The sequence below is a fragment of the Hakea prostrata genome, chromosome 11 (assembly GCF_041222555.1).
Source record: "Hakea prostrata isolate BN-2017 chromosome 11, UWA_Hpros_2, whole genome shotgun sequence".
Lineage (NCBI taxonomy): Eukaryota > Viridiplantae > Streptophyta > Magnoliopsida > Proteales > Proteaceae > Hakea > Hakea prostrata.
The window spans coordinates 20,413,199-20,436,697 of NC_142610.1; the positions used below are offsets into that span (position 1 = coordinate 20,413,199).

A 23,499-nucleotide genomic window follows, 5' to 3' on the forward strand; every position below is an offset into this window, starting at 1 on the left:
CTAACTATGTTTCCAAGGATCTAAACTGGTTGTGATTTTTAAAAAACTAAATGAATTTTTGAGTCATCACCCAGATCCCCTATCTATTGCTTCAATCCAATCAGATTTGGTCTATTGAGCAGTAGAGCGCTTCTTCTTATTCTTTTCTTTTCTTTTCTTGTTTTTTTTTTTTCTCGCTTTTATGATGCAATCACTCTTTTTTTTTTTTCTTTTGGTAGAAACGATGCAATCACTCGATCCTAGAAATAAACTAGTTACTGAGGTTGTGCTGTGTTATCACTCACTTTCTTAAAATTTATGTTAACGTGTGCAAGGATGCGTATTGTTGTTTTTTAATTATATATCAAATCATTGTGATTGTTTATTTTTTACTGCTTTCAATTCCATTAAAAAATTTAAATTTCTTTTGCACAGAAAAGTATATATTGATTTATTCTCAATTATTATTATTGTGTTTTTTTTTTTTATATATATGAAATTGCAGGGATCAATCCGACATAATCGAATCAATTGTCCAAAGGGTCCTAGGTGAATTGCATAACAAGACCCAATTGGCTGAATCTGAACGCCTGATGAGGAATAGATTCTTCTGTAAACTATCTACTATCTTTATTAGATCTTGATTGTAATGATGTTCAATTTGTGGGAATATGGGGTATTGGCGGTATTGGAAAGACAACTATTGCCAATATTGTGTGCAACAGCCGCATCCTTTCAAGGTTCAACAACAAGCATAGCTTTATTTCAGATATCAGAGAAAAAGCAACATCAAACACGGGTCTAGTGTCTTTGCAACAACAGCTTCTTAAAGATATCTTGGGACAAGACACGGTTTACATATCCAACTGTTATCAAGGAAAGCAATGGATAAAAGAAAAACTTGGTAAAGAAAAAGTTCTTATAGTTCTTGACGATGTAGATAGTGTGGAACAGATAGGTGCTTTGACTGGTGGAATCAATTGGTTTGGTCATGGAAGCAGAGTTATAATAACAACAAGAGATGAGAAAAACTTGATCAATGCCAAAGTTATAAGTAAAATATACAAGCTTCAAGAGTTAAATCATGAACAATCTCTTCAACTCTTTAGTTTGCAAGTCTTTTCAAGTGAACAACCTCCAAAAGATTATATGCTACTTTCTAATGATGTGGCAAACTATTCAGGAGGATTACCTCTAACTTTAGAGGTGTTTGGATCTTGGCTATCAGAAAGAACAAACACAAAAATGTGGGAAAGTACAATACAATATTTGAAAGAAACCCACCCTGAAGAAGTCCGAAAAAGGTTGTGGTATAGCTATGATAAGCTAGAAGGGCCTAATCTGAAAGAAATGTTCCTTGATGCTGCATTTTTTTTTATTGGATGGAGAAAAAAAATGTGATTCCTATATGGGATGCATGTGACTATCATCCAAGTGTTACAATATCCAGGTTAATGCAAAGATCCCTTATTAAATTTGAAGATGGTCATGATCGGCGGGGTACAAAAGGTTCAGTCTTAAAGATGCATGATCAAATACGAGATATGGGAAGAGAAATTGTCCTTGAAGAAAATCGTATGGATCCAAGTAAGCGTAGTAGGTTGTGGTCTAGTGATGAAATCATGGAAGTATTAGAAAGAAAGACGGTAAGATTGAAGCATTTGCTATTTTGTTTTTGCTCATGACATAGATTACACTCTATATTTGAAAATCCACTTGGATGTTGATTTGGACCCACTCCACTAGTATCAATTGATTTTTGTTTTCTTGGATTATTTCTTTTGTTGTAGGGAATTAACATTTTGCAAGGCATGATCCTTATGCATTCTTGTAATGAACTACCCATTATTTATTTACTTAACTATTTAATTGTTGATATCTACCGATTTCTATTTACTTGGTCAAATTTTCGTTTGTAGGGAACTCTCATGGCAAAAGGCATGGTCCTTGGTTCTGGCTTATCAGATGTTTGTTTAGATCAACAACACTTTGATATGATGCCCAATCTAAAGTTTCTTGAGATTGATTCATCAAGAGTCAAAGGAAACTTTTTTAGACCTCCTTCAACGCTAAAATGCTTCCGGTGGACAAGTTGTTCCTGGAAATCTATACCGACGATTATTATCACAAGGATCTAGTGCACCTCAAACTACGGAAAGCGAAGATTAAACAAGCCTGGAATAGTAGTCCTCAAGATGAAAATAAGGTAAATTATTGGACTTAATTTTTCTATTCTTATTTGATTATTACTTTTTATTGATGAAGTGTATGTTTTATTTTTGTATGACAGAGGTTTTGAAGTTGAAGGTTCTCAATCTTGCTTTTTCTAGAAATCTATCCAAGTCCCCAAAGTTTTCATGGTTTCCTTATTTGAAGGAATTGGATCTCTCAAGGTGCAAGACCTTGGAAAGTTTGGATGAATCCATTGGGGAATTGAGGCAACTTCAAACTCTTGATATTGGTCATTGTTTGCAAATCATGGAGTTGCCTAATTCCATTTGTAAATTGAAATCTCTAGTCACATTTCGCTTGTCAAACACAGGAATAGAAAAGCTTCCAAGCAATTTGGATAGTTTGTCTGCTGATGTTGTAGGAATTGAAGAAATTCCTTATTGCACCGTTGGACTATCGGAGAATCTTGAGGAATTGGATATTTCACATTGCTGTAACCTAGTGGAACTGCCAAGATCAATGGGAAGGTTGAGGTGTTTGCGTACCCTTGGTTTGGAAATAATCAATCTTTCAAAATTGCCTGATGATTTTTCATTGCTCTCAAACTTAGAGGACTTGAGTATGTCTTGGGATCTGAAAGATTTCTCGATAGATCTGTCCCACTTTAGGAAGTTGAGGAGATTAAAGTTTTCAAACTGCAAGCTGTTGGAAGAGCTCCCAAAAGTTTCCTCAAGTCTGGTTGTGCTTTTGTTGGTCGATTGCAATTCACTGGTACGAACTTTGGACCTCTCAAGGGTTGAGTCATTTGAAGGCGTTAACCATCTGGCATTGCAAAAAGCTGAAGGGGATTCAAGGCCTTGAGGGTGCAGAATCTTTAGAACATATTGATGTCATTGACTGTCCTGACTTGACAGATGGAACGAGGAATATACATGAGCAGGTAAGTAGTAAGTAAGTACTTATTATTTCAGTTTTCTCGTCTTCTTCACGTACGGATAAATTATGTATATTCTTATAATGGGAACTAACTAGCTATTATGTCATTTACCTTTAATTTCATGTGTTGTACGTCCTCTCTTTTTTGTAGGGAAGGTTACTTTTACCAAAATGGTCACACATGAGCAATTGTTGCTCGTGTGCTGATAGTAATGGATTTAAGTTTGTGCGTTGTTTTAGAATCCTTTTATTACGGGTGGTTTCAAGAGGGTGAGCTAGTACCCATCCAGTTAGAGATTGCGGCTACGATCCACCGGAATAATAAAGCAATCAAGTGTAAGCTTGGGGTGAGATTTGAGGACGTTGAGTTTACTAATCAACAAGATGTGATTTGCATTCACCATTTCAAAGGCTTGGACTGGTTTGGGATTCCTCTCCAAGAAAATGATTCCATCGTGATTCGAAAAATGGAAGGTTATTATGTGGAAGATAATGTTCCTTACACAGTCAGGGTGAAATTCTGGGAGTTATTATAGGGTGGGGAACTTCATGACCTTCAAAAGCCTATGGATGAATGCTTGAGTCCTCTAATTGTTGTAAATTTCTTCAGTTGGTATGACGGACAAACCGAAGAAGAAGAAGAAAAAGTGCCAAATAATACAACAATATTGGACTCAGTACCTAGATGACATCATAATTCAACCAGTTCCTATGAATTAATTTTGTTTTCCATTTCCATTTCTTTGTTCACCTTGCATCCTTCAGAAACCCCCCTCCCCCATTAGGATCTTGTTTGAAATTGAAATAAATTTTGTTTCATCGGTCACATCTTTCAATGTTTTTTTGCCTTTCTCTGTTTTGTATATATTTCATTGTTTAGATTAATTCTAAGTGTTGATGCTTAGCACGGTTAAATTCTTTTTACCTTTCACTTTCCCTCCCCTGTTATTCCCTGGTTTTCTTTTTTAGTTTCTTCTCGCTTCAGCACCGCCACCTATTTCTTCTCCAGCTATGGTTTGCATGTAACCTTCAATGAAAGTCTGTTGTTTTTGATAGCTGGAACTTAATTGAATGTTTGGTAATTAGAATTTTCTTTTCATTGAATCGATTTTCTTTCTCAGTCTAGTCTTGCAGACCCTTGACTTTGACAGGTGCAGAAGCAAATCCAGATCAAGCATTTTAGCAGAAGTAGTATTAACCCCTGCTTCTACATGATTTTCCTGATGCTCTGTTTTTTGCTACTTCTGTACAGCTTAATAGTATTCAGGTTTTCTCTTAGCAATTCTACGACCGTAATTCTTCCATTTTTCAGGGATGTTAATGAAGTATCTGGCTGACTTCTTGTCTTAATTCTGGCCCTTTTGATGTAGCTTCTATATTTGTTTCTTTATGCTTCAAATGTCCAGTTACGTTCCCGTTCAATGGGGACCGGGGGGACGATCAGACGGCCTTCCAACGACGGGGGGGCCCCCCAACGTAATAAAGAACAACCACGCGCAGCCGGGCAGGCTACTTTTTGAAATCGGCTCGACCATAAGGGGCCCTAAAAGCATGCCCACGAGATTGGATTATTCCGTTATTATGGCAACTACTTGAGAGCCAATAGAGGGCTCCCTCCATGGCACAGTTCGATCACCCGTGATCCACATAGAACTTAATTCGAGTCGAGATTGGGTGCTCTGGGATTAGAGTCGAATCTTCTCCTCCTCCCCCTAAACCATTTGTTACCAGACAAAGAATCTAAACCCACATCTCCCAAATTATCAAAGTTGGAGGTTTGTATTTAGGGTTTGAAAACCCATAATTGAAATTTCAGATTTCAGATCTTTCTGTCAAAATGTTTCTAATTTTTGTTTTTTTCATATGAATTTCACGTTAGTCAGAGGCTTGGGCATAGAAAGGTGTAGATAGAGGATAGGCCACTTTGAGAGTTGGGCATAGAAAAGTAATGAACTCACAACACTTAAAAAGTAAGTAACAAATATTACTGAGTTTTGTTAAAAGTGGGTCATCATCAATAATTTTTCCTACTTAAGGCTGGATATTAGAGTGTCAACCCCACTTAAGGTAGTTGTTAATAAAAACTAGAGTAAATTGCACTGACTCCCCATAATGGAGACCTTAAAACACTGACACTTCACTTTATGTTCAAAAATCATAGATACCCCAAAATTGGATTTTTATTGGATATATTTGTCCAAATTGTTGTTGAAAGGCACTATTTATTGTAGGGATATTTTTTTAAAATAAATAGTGATTTAATTGTTTTTAGTGATAAATTTGATAAATATCCAATGAAAATTCAATTTTGGGGTCTTAGTGCTTTTTAAACATAAAATGGGATGTCAGTGCTTTAAAGCATCCATTTTGGGGTGTCAGTGTAATTTGTTCTAAAAACTAAAAGAATTCTTTTGGAAACTATTACGTTTGCACCCTTTAAATTTTATTGTATTATGTTTACACTCATTATATTTCAAATGATAATTTCGATTAGGATTCACATCCTCTGTAATTCATTTCCCTACAATTCCCTGTAATTCCCTCATAGGATTGTGCCACGTGGAATTTGAATAATTCAAAGGTTATCCAACAAACTAGAGTTTAAATAAAATTCAAATTTAATTTAAATTGGATAACCTTTGAATTACTTAAAATCCACATGGCACAATCCTATGAGGAATTACAGGGAATTGTAGGGAAATGAATTACAGAGGATGTGAATCCATATCAAATGCACCAATACTTATAGAATAATGAACTTTTATAAGCCTCATACTTTTATCACTGGCTTGGTGAAATTCTGCAAGTTATTACAGGGTAGGGAAGTTCATGACCTTCAAAAGCCTATTGATGAATGCTCGAGTCACCTAATTGTTGCAGATTTCTTCAGTTGGTATGATGGACCAACAGAAGAAGGAGAGAAAGAAGGAGAAGAAAGAGTGCTGCCATGGCTGTGGAATGCTACAACAACGGACTCAGTGGAAGAAGAAGAAGAAGTGCCAACAGCAGACTCAGGACCTGGATTGGATAATAATTCAACCACTTTCTTAGAATTATTTTGTTTTCTATTTACATTTCTTTGTTCACCTTGCATCCTTAGGTGGGGTCGAGGATCAACGTGAAATGTTGTGATGCTTCAAAAATCCCCCCATTAGGATCTGTTAGAAATTGAAATAAATTTTGCCTTTCTCTTTTTTGTAAATATTTCATTGTTTAGATTAATTCTAGGTGTTAATACTTATAGCACGGTTAACCTTCACTTTCCCTCCCCTGTTATTCCCAGCTGGTTTTCTTTTTTAGTTTCTTTCTTACTTCAGCACTATCACCCGTTTCTTCTCCACCTATGGTTTTCATATAACTTTCAATGAAGTATTCTTATTGAATGTCTGTTGTTTTTTATAGCTGGTACTTAATTGAATGTCTGATAATTAGAATTTTCTTTTCATTGAATCGGTTTTCTTTCACAATCTAGTCCTGAAGACCCTTGGCTTTGACAGGTGCAGAGGCAAATCCAGATGAAGGATTATCCTGCAAGTTAAAAGGGTCAACTTTGTTTTAAATTATCTCATCTATGGTGGTTGTGCCCCCTCCTATCATTGTGAGATCTCTTCTTTAATTACCTCTATAGTTTCTCTAGAGAATCTAATATGAATTTTCATTTGAATAAAAATAGAAAATAATTGAAAAAAAAATAATTAAAAAGCATAGTGAATATTAGAAATCATGCTCAATAGAAACTCCTTGTGTGGACCTTGGCCTCCTGTTCTAATTTGAGCCATCAAAATGGTTGAATTTGAAATGAACCGAAAGAGAGAGTAGAGAGAGATGTAAAATGAAATGAACTTTTTTGGCTCTCTTCCATTCAAAGATGTTGATTGCCCTAACAATACAACATGGAACTGTACAGGGACCCAAATAAGGCAGGGCACCATAAAAGAAAATGGTTTGCCAGAGTATCTAGTTTGGATCATTAGTTCTCTACATATCGGCATAAAGTGGCTTTGACAGATTTAATCTGTGCAAAATCTTGCCAGAAACATCATAGAATACAAACTTAGCATCACTTTGAGTCAACTCCACAGACATGAACCCTTGCCCATCATAGAAGAACTTCACTTCATCTCTGTTCAATTCTTTAACATCACCTCTCCATGCTTTAGAACCACCACCACTAGTCAAGAACTGGACAGGGCTGTAATTACAATCGCAATTAACTGATCCATCAGTATTAATCTCAAAACAAGATTCTAATCACTTGGATCATTGAGGGTTTTCAAATTAATTACCTATCCCTACTACTGATGTGCTCCAAGCAATGATCATGCCCGTTTATGTAGGCATCGACATTGTTTGCCTGAATCGTTCGTAACACACACATTAGTAACACATCAAATAAAAGGTCTTACTTAGTGCACAAGGTTCTTATTTTCGGAGATGTACATGTGAGTGTAAGTTACCTTAAGGATTGGTAGAAGGTGTTGTACAAGCTCCTCTATGTCACCGTGATGTCCTACGCTTCGGATCGCATGATGACCTATGACAATTTTCCACTTTGCTGATGACTCCTTCAATGCCGAATCCAAATCCTATTTTTATCACAAAACCCAGTAATGGTACATGTTAAGTTATTAAACAGACCACTTGATGTAACCTCAAAGGAGTGAGGAAAGAATCCAAGATCTAATAAAAAAACCTAGTAAAATATTAGGGTTTCTAAAGCCCTGCAATTAGGGTGTGGGAATTTTGGATAGCAAAGGAAGTTGGGCTTGGACCAAGGTTTGATTGGTTTGATAAGGCTGAAATTAAAAGGGAAAGTCACTAGAGCTGCGAGGATGATGAGGTTTCTAAAGTTTAGGATATAATTTAACTGTTAGATTAATGTAGATCTAACATTAAATCTTTGAGTCTCTTGATAGGTCCGAAAATTCACGTGAAACTATATCTTCTTTAACTCCTAAACATACTAAACCGATTTAAGGACAACTCCTAAGTTACCTTGAGAAGATTTGTGAGGTACATCTTTCTTTTAGGAAGAACTTCCCTCCAATCATATTGGTGGTCAAAATGGTTGAAATACATATGGACGAATGGAGTTGTGTCAACAAAGAATAATTCTGCAACTTCTGCAAAAATTAAAAAAAAAAATTTAATTTGTTAAATTCTATTTTGGTAGATAACTTGAAAGAGAAAAGGTCAAAAGAAAATTTAAAGGTGAAGTGTTGCTTTTACCTGCATTAACAAGGAAGGATTTCAAGCAAATCCATCTACTATCGATAGTTCTAAGCACAGGGCTCAATTGTGCCTCTACATTTCCTTTGTAATCATGGTTTCCTAAAACTGCAATTTCAACAAGCAAAAAACTTTAATTTGAGACGTCATTGTTTTTGCTTTAGGGATGTCTTTGGTTCAAAAATAATCGGACCACGGTCTAGAAGCTGAACCAATTAGAAACAGATCAGTCTCGGTTTCTCTATTTAGTACAATGGCGATTTCAATGTGGTCCAGTTGGGTTTGGTACTTTATAACTCCAACCCGAAACCAACCGATATGGTTCATTTCGACTTCAATGCAATTCGGTTTAGGTTGGTTGGTCTGGTCAGGTAGGGTTTGACATCCCTAAACCATTAGATGGTCAATTCTACAACCCGGTCTGATCATACTTACCACTGTACCAGGGCTTTTGTAAGCTCTTAGCTGTGTAGATTTTGGTGAACGACTCCTCAAATGCCACATCGTCGACGCCGGTCAGTCCCTTGTCATAGAAGTTGTCGCCGGTAGAAACTACAAAGTTTACATCTAGTTCCTCTCCAATCCTTCCCATCTACACCAACAAACAATATTATTAAGAATAAAACATTGAAACCAAATTAGAGATCGATCACAGAGAGAGAGAGAGAGAATGGACCTGAAGAGCGACTTCAGATTGGTTATAATCTCCTCTTCTACCCCAATCTCCAACGACCAAGAAGCTGAGAGACCCATCTGCATTAGCAGGTTGATGGAGTTTTTGAAGCTCCGCAACAGAGGAGAAAAAACAGAGAGCCAAAGTAGAGAACACGAGACCTAACAGAGCCATTTCTTGGCTCTGTCTTTTTCTATGAGAAGTAAAGGAAGAACCCAAAACAGCTATCCCTTAAAACAAAGGATTCAAATTCAAGACAAGAAGAAGAAGAAGAAAGCTGAGATAAGTTTGAGAAACAGAGCTTTCTTCTTCTTCTTCACCAACGTAAGATTTCTTTCTCTGTTCATGATTTATATAGTCTCTGTTATTTCTTAGAATTTTTCGGTTTGTGTGACTTTGACCTGATTTGGGTATAACCGGTTTCAACACAATCTCTTCCATTTCTGACGGGCGTCATTTTCCTACCGGGATAAGCGGTGGACGACGCAAATGAGCGGTTTTAATTGTTCGGAGTGCAACGTGGAGAGTAATGATTGGATAAAGATCAGTGATCAGCAATAATGTTTGGGTTTTGTTTGTTTCTCCATAAATACGGATATTCCATCTTAACTCAGAATATTCAGAACATCCACCGATGGATTCAATCATTTTTCGGTTGATTTAAGAACTTTTTCTCAGAGAAAAAAAGAGAAAAATTAACAAAAACCCAAAAATCTGTTGCCGGGGATGCAACCCGGCTCACCGGCGAGAATACTTACCAAAAAAAAACCGACAATCAGGGTTTTAAAAGAGTATCGCTTATATCGATGTATCCTAACTAAGGTATTTTAGGTATTCAAGGAGAGCTCGAGGTATGAGTCAAATATGTATGCATGTAAGATACTTTAAGCCCCACTCAGAGACCTTGATCATGGTCAGATTCCCTTCCCGCTATGGTTCACGATCCATTTGGTCGAGTTTGCTATTTGTTCCCCCAACCATCTGAGGCTCCTGCCTGAGAAAACGAGGGAAAATTTGAACGGGACCGAATGGTTCAACCATTTGGCAGCAGTCCTTAGTGCTCTTGAACCGGACCGAATGGTAATGGGCCTAGCCTTGATTAGCTGTAGGGTTGTATGGGCACTTCAGTTATGAGCGAGTGCTTCCACCAAAGCCCAGTCATCCAAAATCATGGACTTGCAAATTCACAGAAAGGATACCAAGAAAGGCCTCATTAATGGGCCTGACCCAAACCCATTAAGGTAATACAAGCCCATGGAGGTCATATTAATTGTGTAGAGCTAGAAATGTGATGGGCCAACACCCTGCCCATGGAATCAAATTCACAGAAATGGTAAAGATAAACATCTTGATTCAGTCCAAAAAAGAAGAAAAAAAATGAAAAATGATTTGGAGATGAAAGAAGTTCTGGTCCCATCAGTGATGTAGCCATTGATCTTGTCATTTGAATTGAAATGCGCACTAGGAGCTTCTTATATATAATTTCCAATTTCCAATTTCCAAGATAGATATGCCTTTATAGTATCTAGTGGGTTTCTTTTACTTTTAAGGATTGGCCTTCCCCTTTTTGGCCCTTTATCTTTACAATGCTTTATACTTGTACACATGGAATCAAATGAGAGAGAGCAACCTAATTATGTTGGGACTTTCTCATGGAAACTCACCTCAATGAGGTGTGGATCTTTGAGAGAGAGAGAGAGGATCAAAGCCCACTTTACCCTTGATGGCTTAGTTACAAACAGTTCTTTCTACAAGCTGGACCACCATAAGTCTATTACCATACCTTTCCATTCCTCTTCTCTACTTCTGTTTTTGTTTTTTTGTTTTTGTTTCTTCATCCCTATCAAAGTTTGTACATAATACAAGTTAGAGGTGGGCTCAACCCCCATGGTGCTGGTCTTTCTTTAAGGAGACCAGTGATCACACCCAAGGATGGATTCTTGTTCTAGACTAATCGAAAATGATGTGAAAAGAACGGTGAATATAGAATTATTACAGTTCATCCTCACACCTCTTTCAATTTCCAATTAAAATCTCGCCATAATTCAAATTCACATTATATTGTGTCGCTCTCGATCTCTTAACATGAAACTACCAATTCGTGATCCATGCCCCAATTATGAGAAAAAGGCATAGAATAGATTGATTCTTCGACACCTAGGGCCTTATGGCATCTTAGTGGCTTTTCAAAGTCAGTCCATGAACACAATTGATGGCAATACAAAGACATTATACCATCAATAGATTCAATACCTACTTCATCAACCAAACAATTCCATTATGATTATTTAGTGAGAAAGAGACTTCTCTTTTGAAATACACATTTTTTGTACTTGATGGGTCGCTCTACTTTGTCAATTTAATGATGATTTGACCTCCCTATACATAGAAAACCCAAGGAGAAGAATGCTGATACGTGTCTTCCAATTTAGGAGAATGTAAAAGTCACAAATTTCTTAAACCCTAATTAATAAGATTTAAGAAGGAATGGCATTTGTGTAGGAAAGTTGGGTGATTGAATGTGAAAGATATAAACCAAAACACAGGAACTAAAAAGATGGTATCCATCTTTTCACTAGTTATTATCATTTATTACTAGAAGAATTTAATTCACCACCTTTGTTGACAGCATACCAAGAGAGAATTGATTTTTACCAGTTTGTGAAAAATAGTTATCACTCACAGTATGTGTGACATGAGGGTGTGTTTGGCAGTAACCAGCTTTCTTGACTTTCTTAATATGCTAATGGTGTGGTCCTCAAATGTGGATGATCTGATGCCTGGTTTGGGTTGGAAGCTTATAAAGGAGGGTAGATGAAAGGGAAATGGAGTTGTCATTCCTCAGAACCAAACAACCAGCGGTTTTAGGGTTTGAAGAGAAAGTTGGGTTTGCCTTTTACTAAATAAAATCACATTCCCTTTCATGGCTTCACACACCCTTTACATATTTGGCTTTAAGACGACTGAGAGTGACACAAGCTGTTATACAAGACAAACCAGCCAATAGGTCTTTGCAGTCTGAACCCATGTCCCAGCCTTATTGGATGATTCTTCATTCACTCACTATCAAACTCTCTCTCTCTCTCTCTCTCTCTCTTACAAGTAAATTTGTTAAAATATACATGATTGAATTGATAGGAATAAACAACTATAGGGTGGAAGAAGGATTAGAAGTTTCAACTAACAGCAAAGGTAAGGAATCCATGCATTTAAGCTAAGAAATTATTGATTAGTTGTCATTCAAATCAAGCAGGTAATTAGGCTATTAAGTTGATTTTTTTGCAAGTTGTGTGGTTTTAATACATTCAAAAGGTGTCTTGTCATATTAAGAAAACAATTCAAAAGGAATTGATGAGAATTTGGAGGTTTGTGTCCAATTATATAATCCATGCATCCCTTCAAATGTAGCCATGCACCTACCGTGGTTGTCATATATTCTATGTTGTATCACATATGGTATCTATCATTTTCATCCAAGCAATTTCTTTATCCACAATGGTGATAGCGAGATATTTTCACTCGCTTTCGTATCTAGGAATACGAATTAGCCATGTGGGTCATGAAACCGTGTGGATTACAAATTAATTTCCAAACATATTCGGAGAGGAGAGAAAAAAAAAGCAACTTATCGATATTCTTATCTTCTTCATTACCATGAACAAAGAATAAGGAACATAACACTTTTACTTGAAAGATCCACTTTTAGCATTTCTATCAATAGAATCCTCATGAAATAAGTCCAAAATTGATATTCTAGTCCTACACGAAATGGAATCGAGGTCCACAATTGCATCCAAGACAAGTTTTAAAGTATCGGTATCAAAAGATGTACCAATCATGTAATTTTAAGAGAAAAGTATCGGCATCAAGTGATGTCCCAATCATGTAATTTTAAGAGAAATATCATTGCATACCAAGTACTGTATTATATTAGGCAATATAGTTTGATGCAATTTCATACATGCCCTTTTGAGGGATGTATCTATATGTATCATGGCGCTGTATGTAATATGGATATAAATCGGTTAGTATCGTGTTATATCTTAATTGAGATGCGTTAAACTTTAATCTAAAATAATGTCTTCACCGGAAAAAAAATGGCGTCTAGGTACAAAGAGAAAGGTATTGGTGATACAAGCCTTTTTATTTTTTGACCAACAAATCTAATAGATTGAAAGCAATTCTCTTTATTAGGAGGATTTCCCCGTGCAAAAAAGCCACCATTGTTGAAAATGAAATAATATGAACTTATTCATAGTACTAAGCAAAATTGCATTGGATCGAGTCAGATTCTATCAAAAAAAAATGAACTGATTCACAATACAAACGGGTTCAAAGTTTATAGCAAAGTTTGAGTGGATCCCCAAATAATTAGACTATCAACCCAAGCTCCCACCAAGAATCAGGGTTGGTGAAGGTGAGACCAACCATTATTGAGGAAATTCCTAACTCACATCATTCACATATAGACCATATAGCTCATGGAATTTCTACATCATGAATAATCTTTCAGTATTTGGTGATTAATTAAATTATTTTTAATGATGGCATCGTAATAGATAAACTTATTTTGATGTTGAATCCTAAATGTTTGGTCACTAAACATCATCTTTGGGAGAATCTGAACTGGATATACATATACTAATGTTTCCTTGTTCAAACTTTAAAAGAACGAGTGCAATTAATTAAATAGAGGAAATCCTGTAGTAGATCAATCAGAAACCTAAATTTGACCTTGAAACCAATGTCTCATAAGATGAGATTATCATGAGATATTGCATCTCCAAATCTATCATATTCAGAACCCAAAGAAGCTTCATTTTAATTACAGAGAGAGAGAGAGAGAGAGAGAGAGGGTTTTCATGCTTTGTTTTTTTTCCCCTTTCAAAGCACCGTGCAGTGGCCTGTGGGAAGGCAGAGAAGGCTGACATTGTCCTCCATGAACATCGCTGCCCGCACTGACTGCCCGGCATTTAAAGCGCGAGAGATAGTAGTGAGGATTTGGAATTTTACAATCAGAGCTTGTAGCTCTGGTCAGTTCAGGTGGACCCTTTTCTCAATTCCCTCTACAAACCAGAAACATTGGTTTTAAATCCAACCCAAGTACCCAACACCGACTTTGCCCTCTCTCTCTCTCTCTCTCTCTCTCTCATTCTCTCATTCAAATGGGGGATGTACATGATGTGAAAGCTCAGTGGAGTTGGAGCTTGACAGGTATTGACCGCTGCCCGTGGGTCAGAACCTCGGTTAAAGTAGGCAAAAGAACAACACTGTACTGAGATTATGCCCATCATAAGGCCATCATGACCTTCTTTTTTTAATGTCAGCAAAGCTTTAAGAAAGCTTTCCCTTTCTTTTCTTCTTTTTCTCTTTCTTTCTTTCTCCTCTTCAATCATAAAGCAATGGATTACAAAATGATTTCCTCTCATATCTTCTTTTCCTAGCTGACAAAAAAGTCCTAATCAGTCTGTCCCCTCATTTAATACTCTCCATTCTCGATCCCTGGCCCTTCTTGGGTTCCTACATCTCTCTCTCTCTCTCTCCTTTCAAGATATGTTCTCTACCGTAGCTGGATCCACTTGAGCTGCATCAGTTGTCTGAAAATTTAACTTGACCCAACAGGGTTTTTGGGAATTGATCTTCTTGTATTGAATTTGAGCCATTTAAATCCCCATACTTGATGAAATGGACGTGGGCTTTCTTCTTTTTATGCTACCCTTTAAGCTTTCTGCTGTTGCTGTTGGCAGATACAGCCTACAACTACACACTCTCTTTTTTTCTCTCTCTCTTCTACTTCCTACATGGAACCCAACTGCCATATGATAAAGCAGTGAACCAAGAAAAGAGAGCAGAAAGGAAAATTTTTGGAGAATCCAAGAAGATTAGGGCTTCATATTTAATGGGGTTTTAGAAAGGTCTCATAAACATCAATACAAAAGGAAAGTCAAGGAATTGAATAAGAAAGGTGATAGGTAATGGTCTCGATACACGAGATGTCCTTAAAGAGAGAGAGAGAGAAGAGAGAGAGAGAGAAACTCTGTGTGTGTGTGTGTGAGTGAGTGTGAGTCAAGGGCCGGCTGATGTGCTGACAGTAAAGAGTCACGGAAGAGAAAAACAGAAATAAAATTCTTATTTTTCTATCCTCAATAGACATGTCTGTCTCTCTAGTTCCTGCAGTTAAATTGTGCCTGCCATGCACGCTGTCTCATACCATTAATTCCTCTCCTGTTTCAGTGTCTCTCTTCCCCATGTTCACTTTCCACCCAGAGAGAGAGAGAGAGAGAGAGAGAGAGAGAGAGGTAAATCACCTTTAATTAATGGGTCAATAGAGATATCTCGAGGGCCTAGATCATGAGAAATGCTCAGAGCTCGATTCACGGTCAAGTTTGGAATCTTCTACTGCTTTGTCTTTGCTTTCTTAGGTCTTACATTAATACCATACACATGTCTTAACGTATTAAAACTTTCTAAAACATGTTCAACCTCAACCTTCTGTCTTTGCTTTCTTTTTCTTAAAAGACAAAAAGATTTCAGTTACCAAGGTGTTTGACCTTGAAACAACATATAACTTAACAATCATTAATTTGATTCCCATTAACTTCTATATAATTTCTCCATTATTTCCGGGGTTTGTTCATGCCTCGAGGTTCATGCCCTAAAGTGATCAAAGCTGGAAACCATCTAATCTTTTGGAATCACTTCAGTTGTGAGTCTGTAACAAGGAAAAATAAAAATATAAACAGCCATGTGAAATTATTAATTTACTCATGGGTTTTGCCAACATCCCATTCCCTCGATTCTCTGATTATCCTTTAAATCTGTTTGGTAGAATCTGTCCGTAAGGCTTAAACGTTATGTATGTACGCCTCTCTTCTATCTATTTACAACTTAATTACGAAACTTGAATCATCAAAATATTGTTGGGATGTCTTGTATTCATTGAAATTGCATATTTAAGCTGGTACCAAAGGGTCATTAAGAGGCTTTGTGGTATTCTAGGCATTGAGGCTCTTTTAACATAAATCTGGATCCTCTATTCTATGTGTTTTCTTTTTTATGTTTCTTTCACCATACATTAAGGGTAGGGTTCACTTATTAATACCAACAAAATAAATTAAAAGTGGGATCTCTAGGAGTCTAGATCCTCAGTGCTCCCCACAGGTACTGGTGATGAGTCTCACTTTTTTAATTTTTAATTTTTATTTTTCACTTGTAGGCCCCATATATATGTGGTTATAACGCTATTGGCAGAGCACAGAACACTCGATCTCTAGTGAGTCCCACGTGAACCCAATCTTTATTGTGTGATGAAAAAATGTGAAGAAAATATAGACCTCCCCCTAATAAGGACTCATTTAACATAAGTTATTGTTAAGGTTTTATTGAACCAAATGGATGAAGGGATTAGACAAAGGGTCACACCACTACTAGCTAACCATTTCTACTAATTATTCTCTTTAACAAAAGAAAAGAAATAACCCAGAACATAATTTCCTTTAAGTTCTAAAGCTAGGTATGGTGAAGTAATCAAGAGGTCAAGACTTGATTGGTGTTTCTAAGTTCAAACTTGTTATATAGGAGAGATGGTTGTTGCCCCATGGTGTAGGAGTGGGGACTAGGAGAAGAGAGCTTTAATTCTAAGTGATCTCTCTTGTGAAAGACTAATGTGGAAGGGAAATGGGTTTTGTTTTCTTTGTCAAAAGGAAGCTGGGGTGGGGTTAGGTCTGTCTAATGATACTTTTTCCGGATATGGGTAGCACTGCTTTCCTATTGTTAGGTCCTATAGTAAAAAGCAAAAGAAACAGGGAATGATATTATTCCTCCATGCAGATATCAACCAAGAGAGAGAGAGAGAGAGAGAGAGAGAGGGGGGGGGGGGGGGGTTGGAGATACGGAAAGGAAGGTTTAGTAGGTTGCTTTGCTTTGCTTATTTTGCATGCATTGTCGTCACCTTAGAGAGAAAGAAGCATCACATAGTCGTGTCAACTAAAAGAAAGCAAAACACAAACCTTCCTAAAAGGTCCCTTATGTTTTGGGAATCACGAAAGCCGATTTACCACTAGTGCAAAAGGCTTCTTTCTTACTAGAATCAAACCCTCTTAGCTATTTCTCACCAGTTGAGACATGAGAGAGAAAGAGAGAGAGAAAGAAAGAGAGAAAGCTGGGGAAAGACCATAGCCATGTTGCTTTGGACCCACCAAGAATGTTGAGGCACGGTGGTTGCTTGTGAGTGAGTGATAGATATGAGAAAGAGTCAAAAGAGCGGCAGAATCTATGGAGCTTTTCATTCTCCAATATATTCTTTGCTTGATTACAATTTGGTTTATTTATGTTTTGTTGATAAGAAATGGTTTTTAGTTGCTGATGATAACTCCAAAGATTGTCAAAAGAAAGAAAGAAAAAAAAAAATCCCAACCCAGAGTGTGGTTCCTACAAAATCAATCGAGATATGATTCCTAGTGTATTTTCATTAGTCTCTATGTTGACAAGAAGACTACACTCCTAATACGAAACTTTCTACGTTGATGTTCTTATGCATATCTTCATAACCTTTCACATCTTCATGAAATTCAACGTCGGCCACCTTAACAGCTTTTTACTCAGATACTGTCTTCTCAGTAACACCATCATTACACCAATTATTAGACCAAATCTATGAAGGGCCACGTGGGTGATTCTGATTGGCCTCTCAATGCAATACATGCCCGCCTGCCCCTTTATCCCAATTAGGGTTTTTTGATCGCTTTTACTTTTGATCTTTCTTTTTCTTTTGAATAATGCACACGCTTGGGCCAGTTCTTATGATCTTATCTCTCCTCTCTCCTTTTTTCGCCCTCCTATGTCTAGTGGAAAATTCATCTTTTCCATTTGATTCATTCTTGCCTTATACTACAAACTATTTTCCTTATCAATCTACTCTCAAGTTCTAGTTCATGGGACCCAAGTGAGTTCTCTATTGTAGGGTTCACTTGTTGCTATGTTCTTTCATCCCCCCCCCCCCAAAATTTTCCTCAAGACAATACTACATAATGGGCATAGAAGTTATAGTAAGTTGTGTAAGGGGTATAAATGACCATTTCATTTTGATGAAAGATGAAAATTTTATTATTATGTTATTATGTAGCTTGTTATTCACCTCCGCATTCTTTAGGGATCATATTCAAAGGTAAATCCTCGTTTTATCAAAGATCAATTTGTAGGTGCATGGCCTGGGGAAAGAAGCATTCATTAGTATAGGAGGAAAAAATTAAGGTTTTCAAATTAGGGTTTGGGTTCAGGGCTTGTAATGTCCTTTTTGGGTTTTTTTTTCTCTCCTTCAATTAAGATTGTAATCTTATTCTATACATAGTGACAACCTTTTCAGCTTTGTCTATCGACATAGCGCATTTTGTTGATGTGTCATGAACCACGTTAAATTCTCTTTATTGTTTTGATTTTGCTTTCATCATTGTTCGTTGCTTCTTTAGTGGTCATTTTAACATAGACTAATCTTATCTTTTCAAATTTGACGTATAAAGATGCACTCAAGAAAAAGTAACGTACATGTTTCTTTTCCTTTTGTTTTTACTGAATGACTATCTCTACGAAGAGGAAAAGAAAAGAAAAAAACCATTATAATTATTAATATTCTAAGAATGGTGAACGGGAGTAAAGTCTCAACACCTTTGGCATCTTTTATACGTAAATGACTACCTCAAATTGGAATCTTTGTCTTGATTGGCACTAGGAGTACAAGCTCTTGCCATCACACCATTCAATGATCCTATGTGCAATTCATTTTTGAGAGCTAAAAAAAATAATATCAGATTTATACTCCTAAAAAGTCAATCATATATAGAAATATATAAATTTGATATATATATATATATATATATATATATATATATATATATATATATATATATATATATATATATATATATATATATATATATATATCCCTAAAAGGATTTTTTTCTTTTTCTTTTTTAAATCAATCCATGCAGTTGACTGAAGAGGGCTGGGTACTATAATACATTCTTAGTTATTGCTCTTAGTATATTGACCACATTTGTAATTGATTTTGGGAATTATAGTTTAAGTTGTTTGGAAATGGCTATATTAATTATATTGATTGTGGGAATAATTTGTTTCCAGAAATGATTTTTTAAAATGATTAGTCTCTTTAGGGTTAGCATATTTGACTGCAATATTAATTAATTTCAGACAATCAAATCATTTCAAAATTAGTTTATGGATTAAAAAGTTTCTTAATGATTTCACAAGGAAATTTTGAAGGAATTAATTGGTCTCTAAATATTCTAATGGCTATGACTTTTTTTATTTGTTTTTATTTATTTATTTTTTTGATGAATTTATTTGCAAGTCATGGAATGAAAAAATTAAGCTAGATCCAATTAGTTATTACCCAAAAACAGCCTTCTCCATATATAACTGGAAAAGTTTTACAGAATATTACCAATTTATAGAATAGTTTATATAATTAAATAAAAATATATTAAGTTATCACATATGAAATTTAGAAAACCTCTAGTCTGAATTTTCTGCTTGTAAACTATAAGATGATGTAGTATAAGAAAAAGAATAAGATAAATTAATATTTATTATTACAAAAGATTCAACATTCTTCCAACAAAAAAAAAAAAAAATTAGACATAACATTATGAGAAAAAAAAAAAAGAATATAGGAAAAATATATTCTCTATATAAGAACTAAAGAAAATAGTAATTGTTTCAAAGCAATTACAGGTCAAGCTTAAACAACTAAAATATGCAAGAAAGAATGTTTCTTTTAAAATTTTGAAATCTTTTGATGTATAAGCATCTCAAAAAAGTCGTATTTTTTTTTCTTCGTAAGCCTTAGGTCACAAGAAATCAGCATTGATTCTTAGAAATAAATAAAATTAATATTTATTGAGTAAGATTAGAATAGTTTTTGAATAAGTCGTGAAACTTGTCTCAGCTTAATACCAAGATGTTCTTTTACATGCGTATAACATAGTGAAGGTTTTGAAATAAGGTAATCTCATTCTAATCAGAAAAGAATATCCAATTTTGAAGGATTATTTTTTTTTCTAAAGTATTTCATCTTTCCCTAACAAGAATAATATCAATATTTCACATGTATCGTTAAAAATTGTCAAATCAATGACAACTTTTGATTATGATACATTAATAAATGACTTTCAAAATTTTCTTGAGAACTCTTTTATATTTAAAATAATATAATAATAAAACTAAGACAAAAGGAGTAAAAGAATATGTTATATATGATGTAGACATTTTCATTATTTAATTGCCACAGGATAAATAATGACTCAATCAATCTCCAACTCAACTTTTCAAACCACACATTTTTTGGGGTAAAAATCACACAGAAATGAAACAAATATTCTTCGAGCATGAGAAAAGAATAAAAAGGAAGAAAAAAAAATTTATGACCTTAAATCCTAGAAATAGAGATGTCAAACTCGAAACCGAACTGACCAAGGACTAATATACAGTTTATTTCTAATAAGGAAATGGACCTTGTAGATGTATGACATATATTCCAACATCATATCAAAAAGTTGAAATCCATTTACAAATCAAATCATTTCGTTTTTAAATTTAATCACAACTTTTTGATGTGACTTATAAATGGATTTCAATAATTTGATGTGACGTTGGGACACATGTCATACGTCTACAAGGAAATGGATGGAAAATGAACCATCTATTTCTTTGTCAAAAATGGACTGGATAAATTTCTAAGTGACCAAATGGATTTGAATCAATTTGTTTAGGCTCGATCAAAATCAAATTAAATCCTGAACAATTAGGTATTGGTTTTGATTTAGAGAAACCCATGCTTAATTGATTTTAAATGAACCAAGATGAATTGATACCAAGGGCACAAATCGGATCAAATCCAAGCCCACCCCAAACCAGAAACCCCATAATTGGTTGGTTTCAATTTCCTTAAATTTACATTAAATAATAGAAAAATAAATAATAGAATTGAATCAACCAATCCATTAACACCCTTACTTATAATGTACAACCAGGAGATAATTTCTGGGGTAGAGTGTTATTTTAGATAATAGAGAAGATGATTGGCTATGGCTATGTCATTAGAGAATCTAATTAAAGAGGTGAGAAAATTTGACCTTTCCAAGTGCTTTAATTAAACGAAACGTTTGATATTGGGTATTGCATCATGTGATAGGGTTGCCTACATTAAGCTTTCTTTCCTTCATTTTTTTTCTTTCTTTTTCTGTTTGTTAAAAAACTAAGCTTTCTACAATAAGATATTGACTTCCTACTTGAATCTTTTTTGTTGGGTAAACCCTTATTTTATATCTGATAACATTAATGAGATGCATTGTGTTCAGGTGACAATACGAATAGTTCCCAGTTGTTAAAGTGAACTTGGAAAACGAGCTTTCTCTGTCTTTCAATAGTTTCAAGTTTTTCTTTATTTTCTTTAACACTCCACAAAAGTCATACATTATCTCTTGATTAATCTCTTATACATACGTACGTGGCCTTTATATTTTGTGGTCGGTGTGTACTATAAATTAAGAGAACATTATTCCTAGGGATAGGCACAGATTAATTAAACCCCATTTGCACAAGATCCTAATCACCTATTCTAAATGTAATCTCATTAATCTATGATGAAGATTTACTCGAATTTGTTGAAGTTAGGGCTGTAGCTGAGACATGATTTGGTTTAAGATTCAGAAAACTGGGCATGTCTGACAGAATTTATTTATTTTAGTATATGGAGATGCATGCCAATGCATGAAAAGATTTTTTTTCTTCTTCTTCTTTCTAATAGTAAGTTAATAAGGAAATATATTCAACAAAGCATGAAAATATACATAAAACCCTAATACTGAAACATGAATACATGTAAATATTGCCATCAAGATTCATGAAAAGTCTCCTATTTCTTGTCGGTCTTTTAGTTAGAAATATCACCATGACATTTCACTGTATCTCATTTGGATGAAGTGAAACTTCTGCATCTTTCAAAATAGTATGGAAAGGAAACCTGCAACGATTAAAGCTATTCGACTAGTTGCTGAAGATATCTCTTAGGCTTTTATTCTAAGTTGCTTCATAAACTTATATCTATCAATTCCTAGGAAGATTCACTCTCAGTAAACCAATTAAGATGTCTTAGTTGGGGGTGATTAGAGGTTATATCTGATTTTTGTTTTTTTGGAAGTAAAAGAGCTTTATGAACCACAAAAACTCATAAATGAGTCGAGATAGAGACTCGGAATCTATGCATTAAAATTTGGCAAAACTGTCAAACATGGCATTGACAGGGCCATCCTAGCTTAGGAGTCGACGACTCTATTTTGATCCCTTGTACATCGAAAGGCTAGATTGGTTTGAAGGGTCTATGTTTGGGGTGGTTTATGAACTTTTACTGGTCATCAACCTTGGTTGACCTGATCAAGGGAATGTGGATACCCACAAGATTGGCAAAGGTGTTAATTGTTAGGTTTGAATGGTTGTAAGCATTAAATTAAGCTGATGAAGTATGTCATATCAAATCACATAAAGGGGACCCACTAATTCCATGGTAGAGATTAAGGAGGATGTAAAGCTTTTACATCCTTTGCAGAATGTGAACATGATATAACAAGGTACATGAACAGACACACGCACAAACATGTGCCTGTGGGTCATGTTATGTGTTACTCTTGGTACTAACTAGTCGTCATATGCAGTGAGCATGCTTCATTTCATAAATGCTCACCGTCCAATCAATGGCAAATAGAAGAAGAAAATTTTTTTTTTAAGTATAGCTAGGCATGACTTATAAGGAAGCATCTCCAAACCCTAAGTAGAACCCTAAGAGGGGGTGGGGGGTGGGGGGTTGTCATTGTTCAATTTCAATCATCTCTGATATGGTGACCTATGAAGTGTTGCATTGCAGCATAGATGATGTATATGAGGGAAGGGAGAGGTGGGCATTTAAGAAGAGGAGTAGCTCCCAAGAAGAAAGGGTATAGATGTTATTCTTTAATGTGAGATTCAACTTAGGGTTTTGAAAAATCTATTCATGTTGAAGAGTCAATGAGGGGCGGTGGATGGTCATGAAGGAGGAGGCACATGGCATAATGAAAACCCAACCCACCCCACCTATGATGTAGTAGACAAAGGGTTGTTGAAAGATAAGAAAGGGAATATTTGAGAGGATGAAAGGGAATTAGAAGGTATAAGGAATTAGGGTTTACGATGTTAACAATATGAAAGCAAACGACAACCCCTTTGCATGGGGTCACTCAAGTCAATGGCTTCATAATGACTTTGCCTTTCAATATCTCTTGAGAATCTGAAAAACCCATGAAATTTTGCTTTACACTTTGAAACCCAACTGATTTTAAGAGATTTTTTTCTTCTTCTCCTTCTTTTCTTCATTTTTATAATAGAATTATAGATCTCATGAGTGAAAAACACAAGAACAAGAAAGAGACCGAAGAGGGTGGGGGAAAAGGAATCATGTGGTA

At 35.5% G+C, this 23,499-nt stretch overlaps 1 protein-coding gene and 1 long non-coding RNA gene across 2 annotated transcripts; one reads left to right on the top strand and one right to left on the bottom strand.

Annotated features, from left to right (window-relative positions):
* The first annotated feature begins 515 nt into the window (after positions 1 to 515).
* LOC149000740 (uncharacterized) lies at positions 516 to 3,274 on the top strand. Its single transcript, XR_016170865.1, has 3 exons — positions 516 to 1,625; positions 1,899 to 3,091; positions 3,239 to 3,274. It is a non-coding gene; the product is annotated as an uncharacterized LOC149000740 (long non-coding RNA).
* Positions 3,275 to 6,886: 3,612 nt separating this feature from the next.
* Positions 6,887 to 9,296, bottom strand: LOC149000741 (purple acid phosphatase 3-like). Its single transcript, XM_089139758.1, has 7 exons — positions 8,993 to 9,296; positions 8,752 to 8,908; positions 8,317 to 8,424; positions 8,083 to 8,210; positions 7,545 to 7,673; positions 7,374 to 7,441; positions 6,887 to 7,279 (listed from the first exon to the last, which is right to left on the bottom strand). The coding sequence occupies exons 1-7, from the start codon at positions 9,161 to 9,163 to the stop codon at positions 7,066 to 7,068; spliced, it is 975 nt and encodes a 324-aa protein (XP_088995884.1). The 5' UTR covers positions 9,164 to 9,296; the 3' UTR covers positions 6,887 to 7,065.
* Between the last annotated feature and the right edge of the window lie 14,203 nt (positions 9,297 to 23,499).

Coding starts and splice junctions, on each gene's coding strand:
- LOC149000741 (XM_089139758.1), bottom strand. CDS start 9,163: ATGGCTCTGTTAGGTCTCGTGTTCTCTACTTTGGCTCTCTGTTTTTTC. Junction 7,674..8,082: donor ACCTCACAAATCTTCTCAAG/GTAACTTAGGAG, acceptor TGATAAAAATAG/GATTTGGATTCGGCATTGAA. Junction 7,442..7,544: donor ACCTTCTACCAATCCTTAAG/GTAACTTACACT, acceptor CGAACGATTCAG/GCAAACAATGTCGATGCCTA.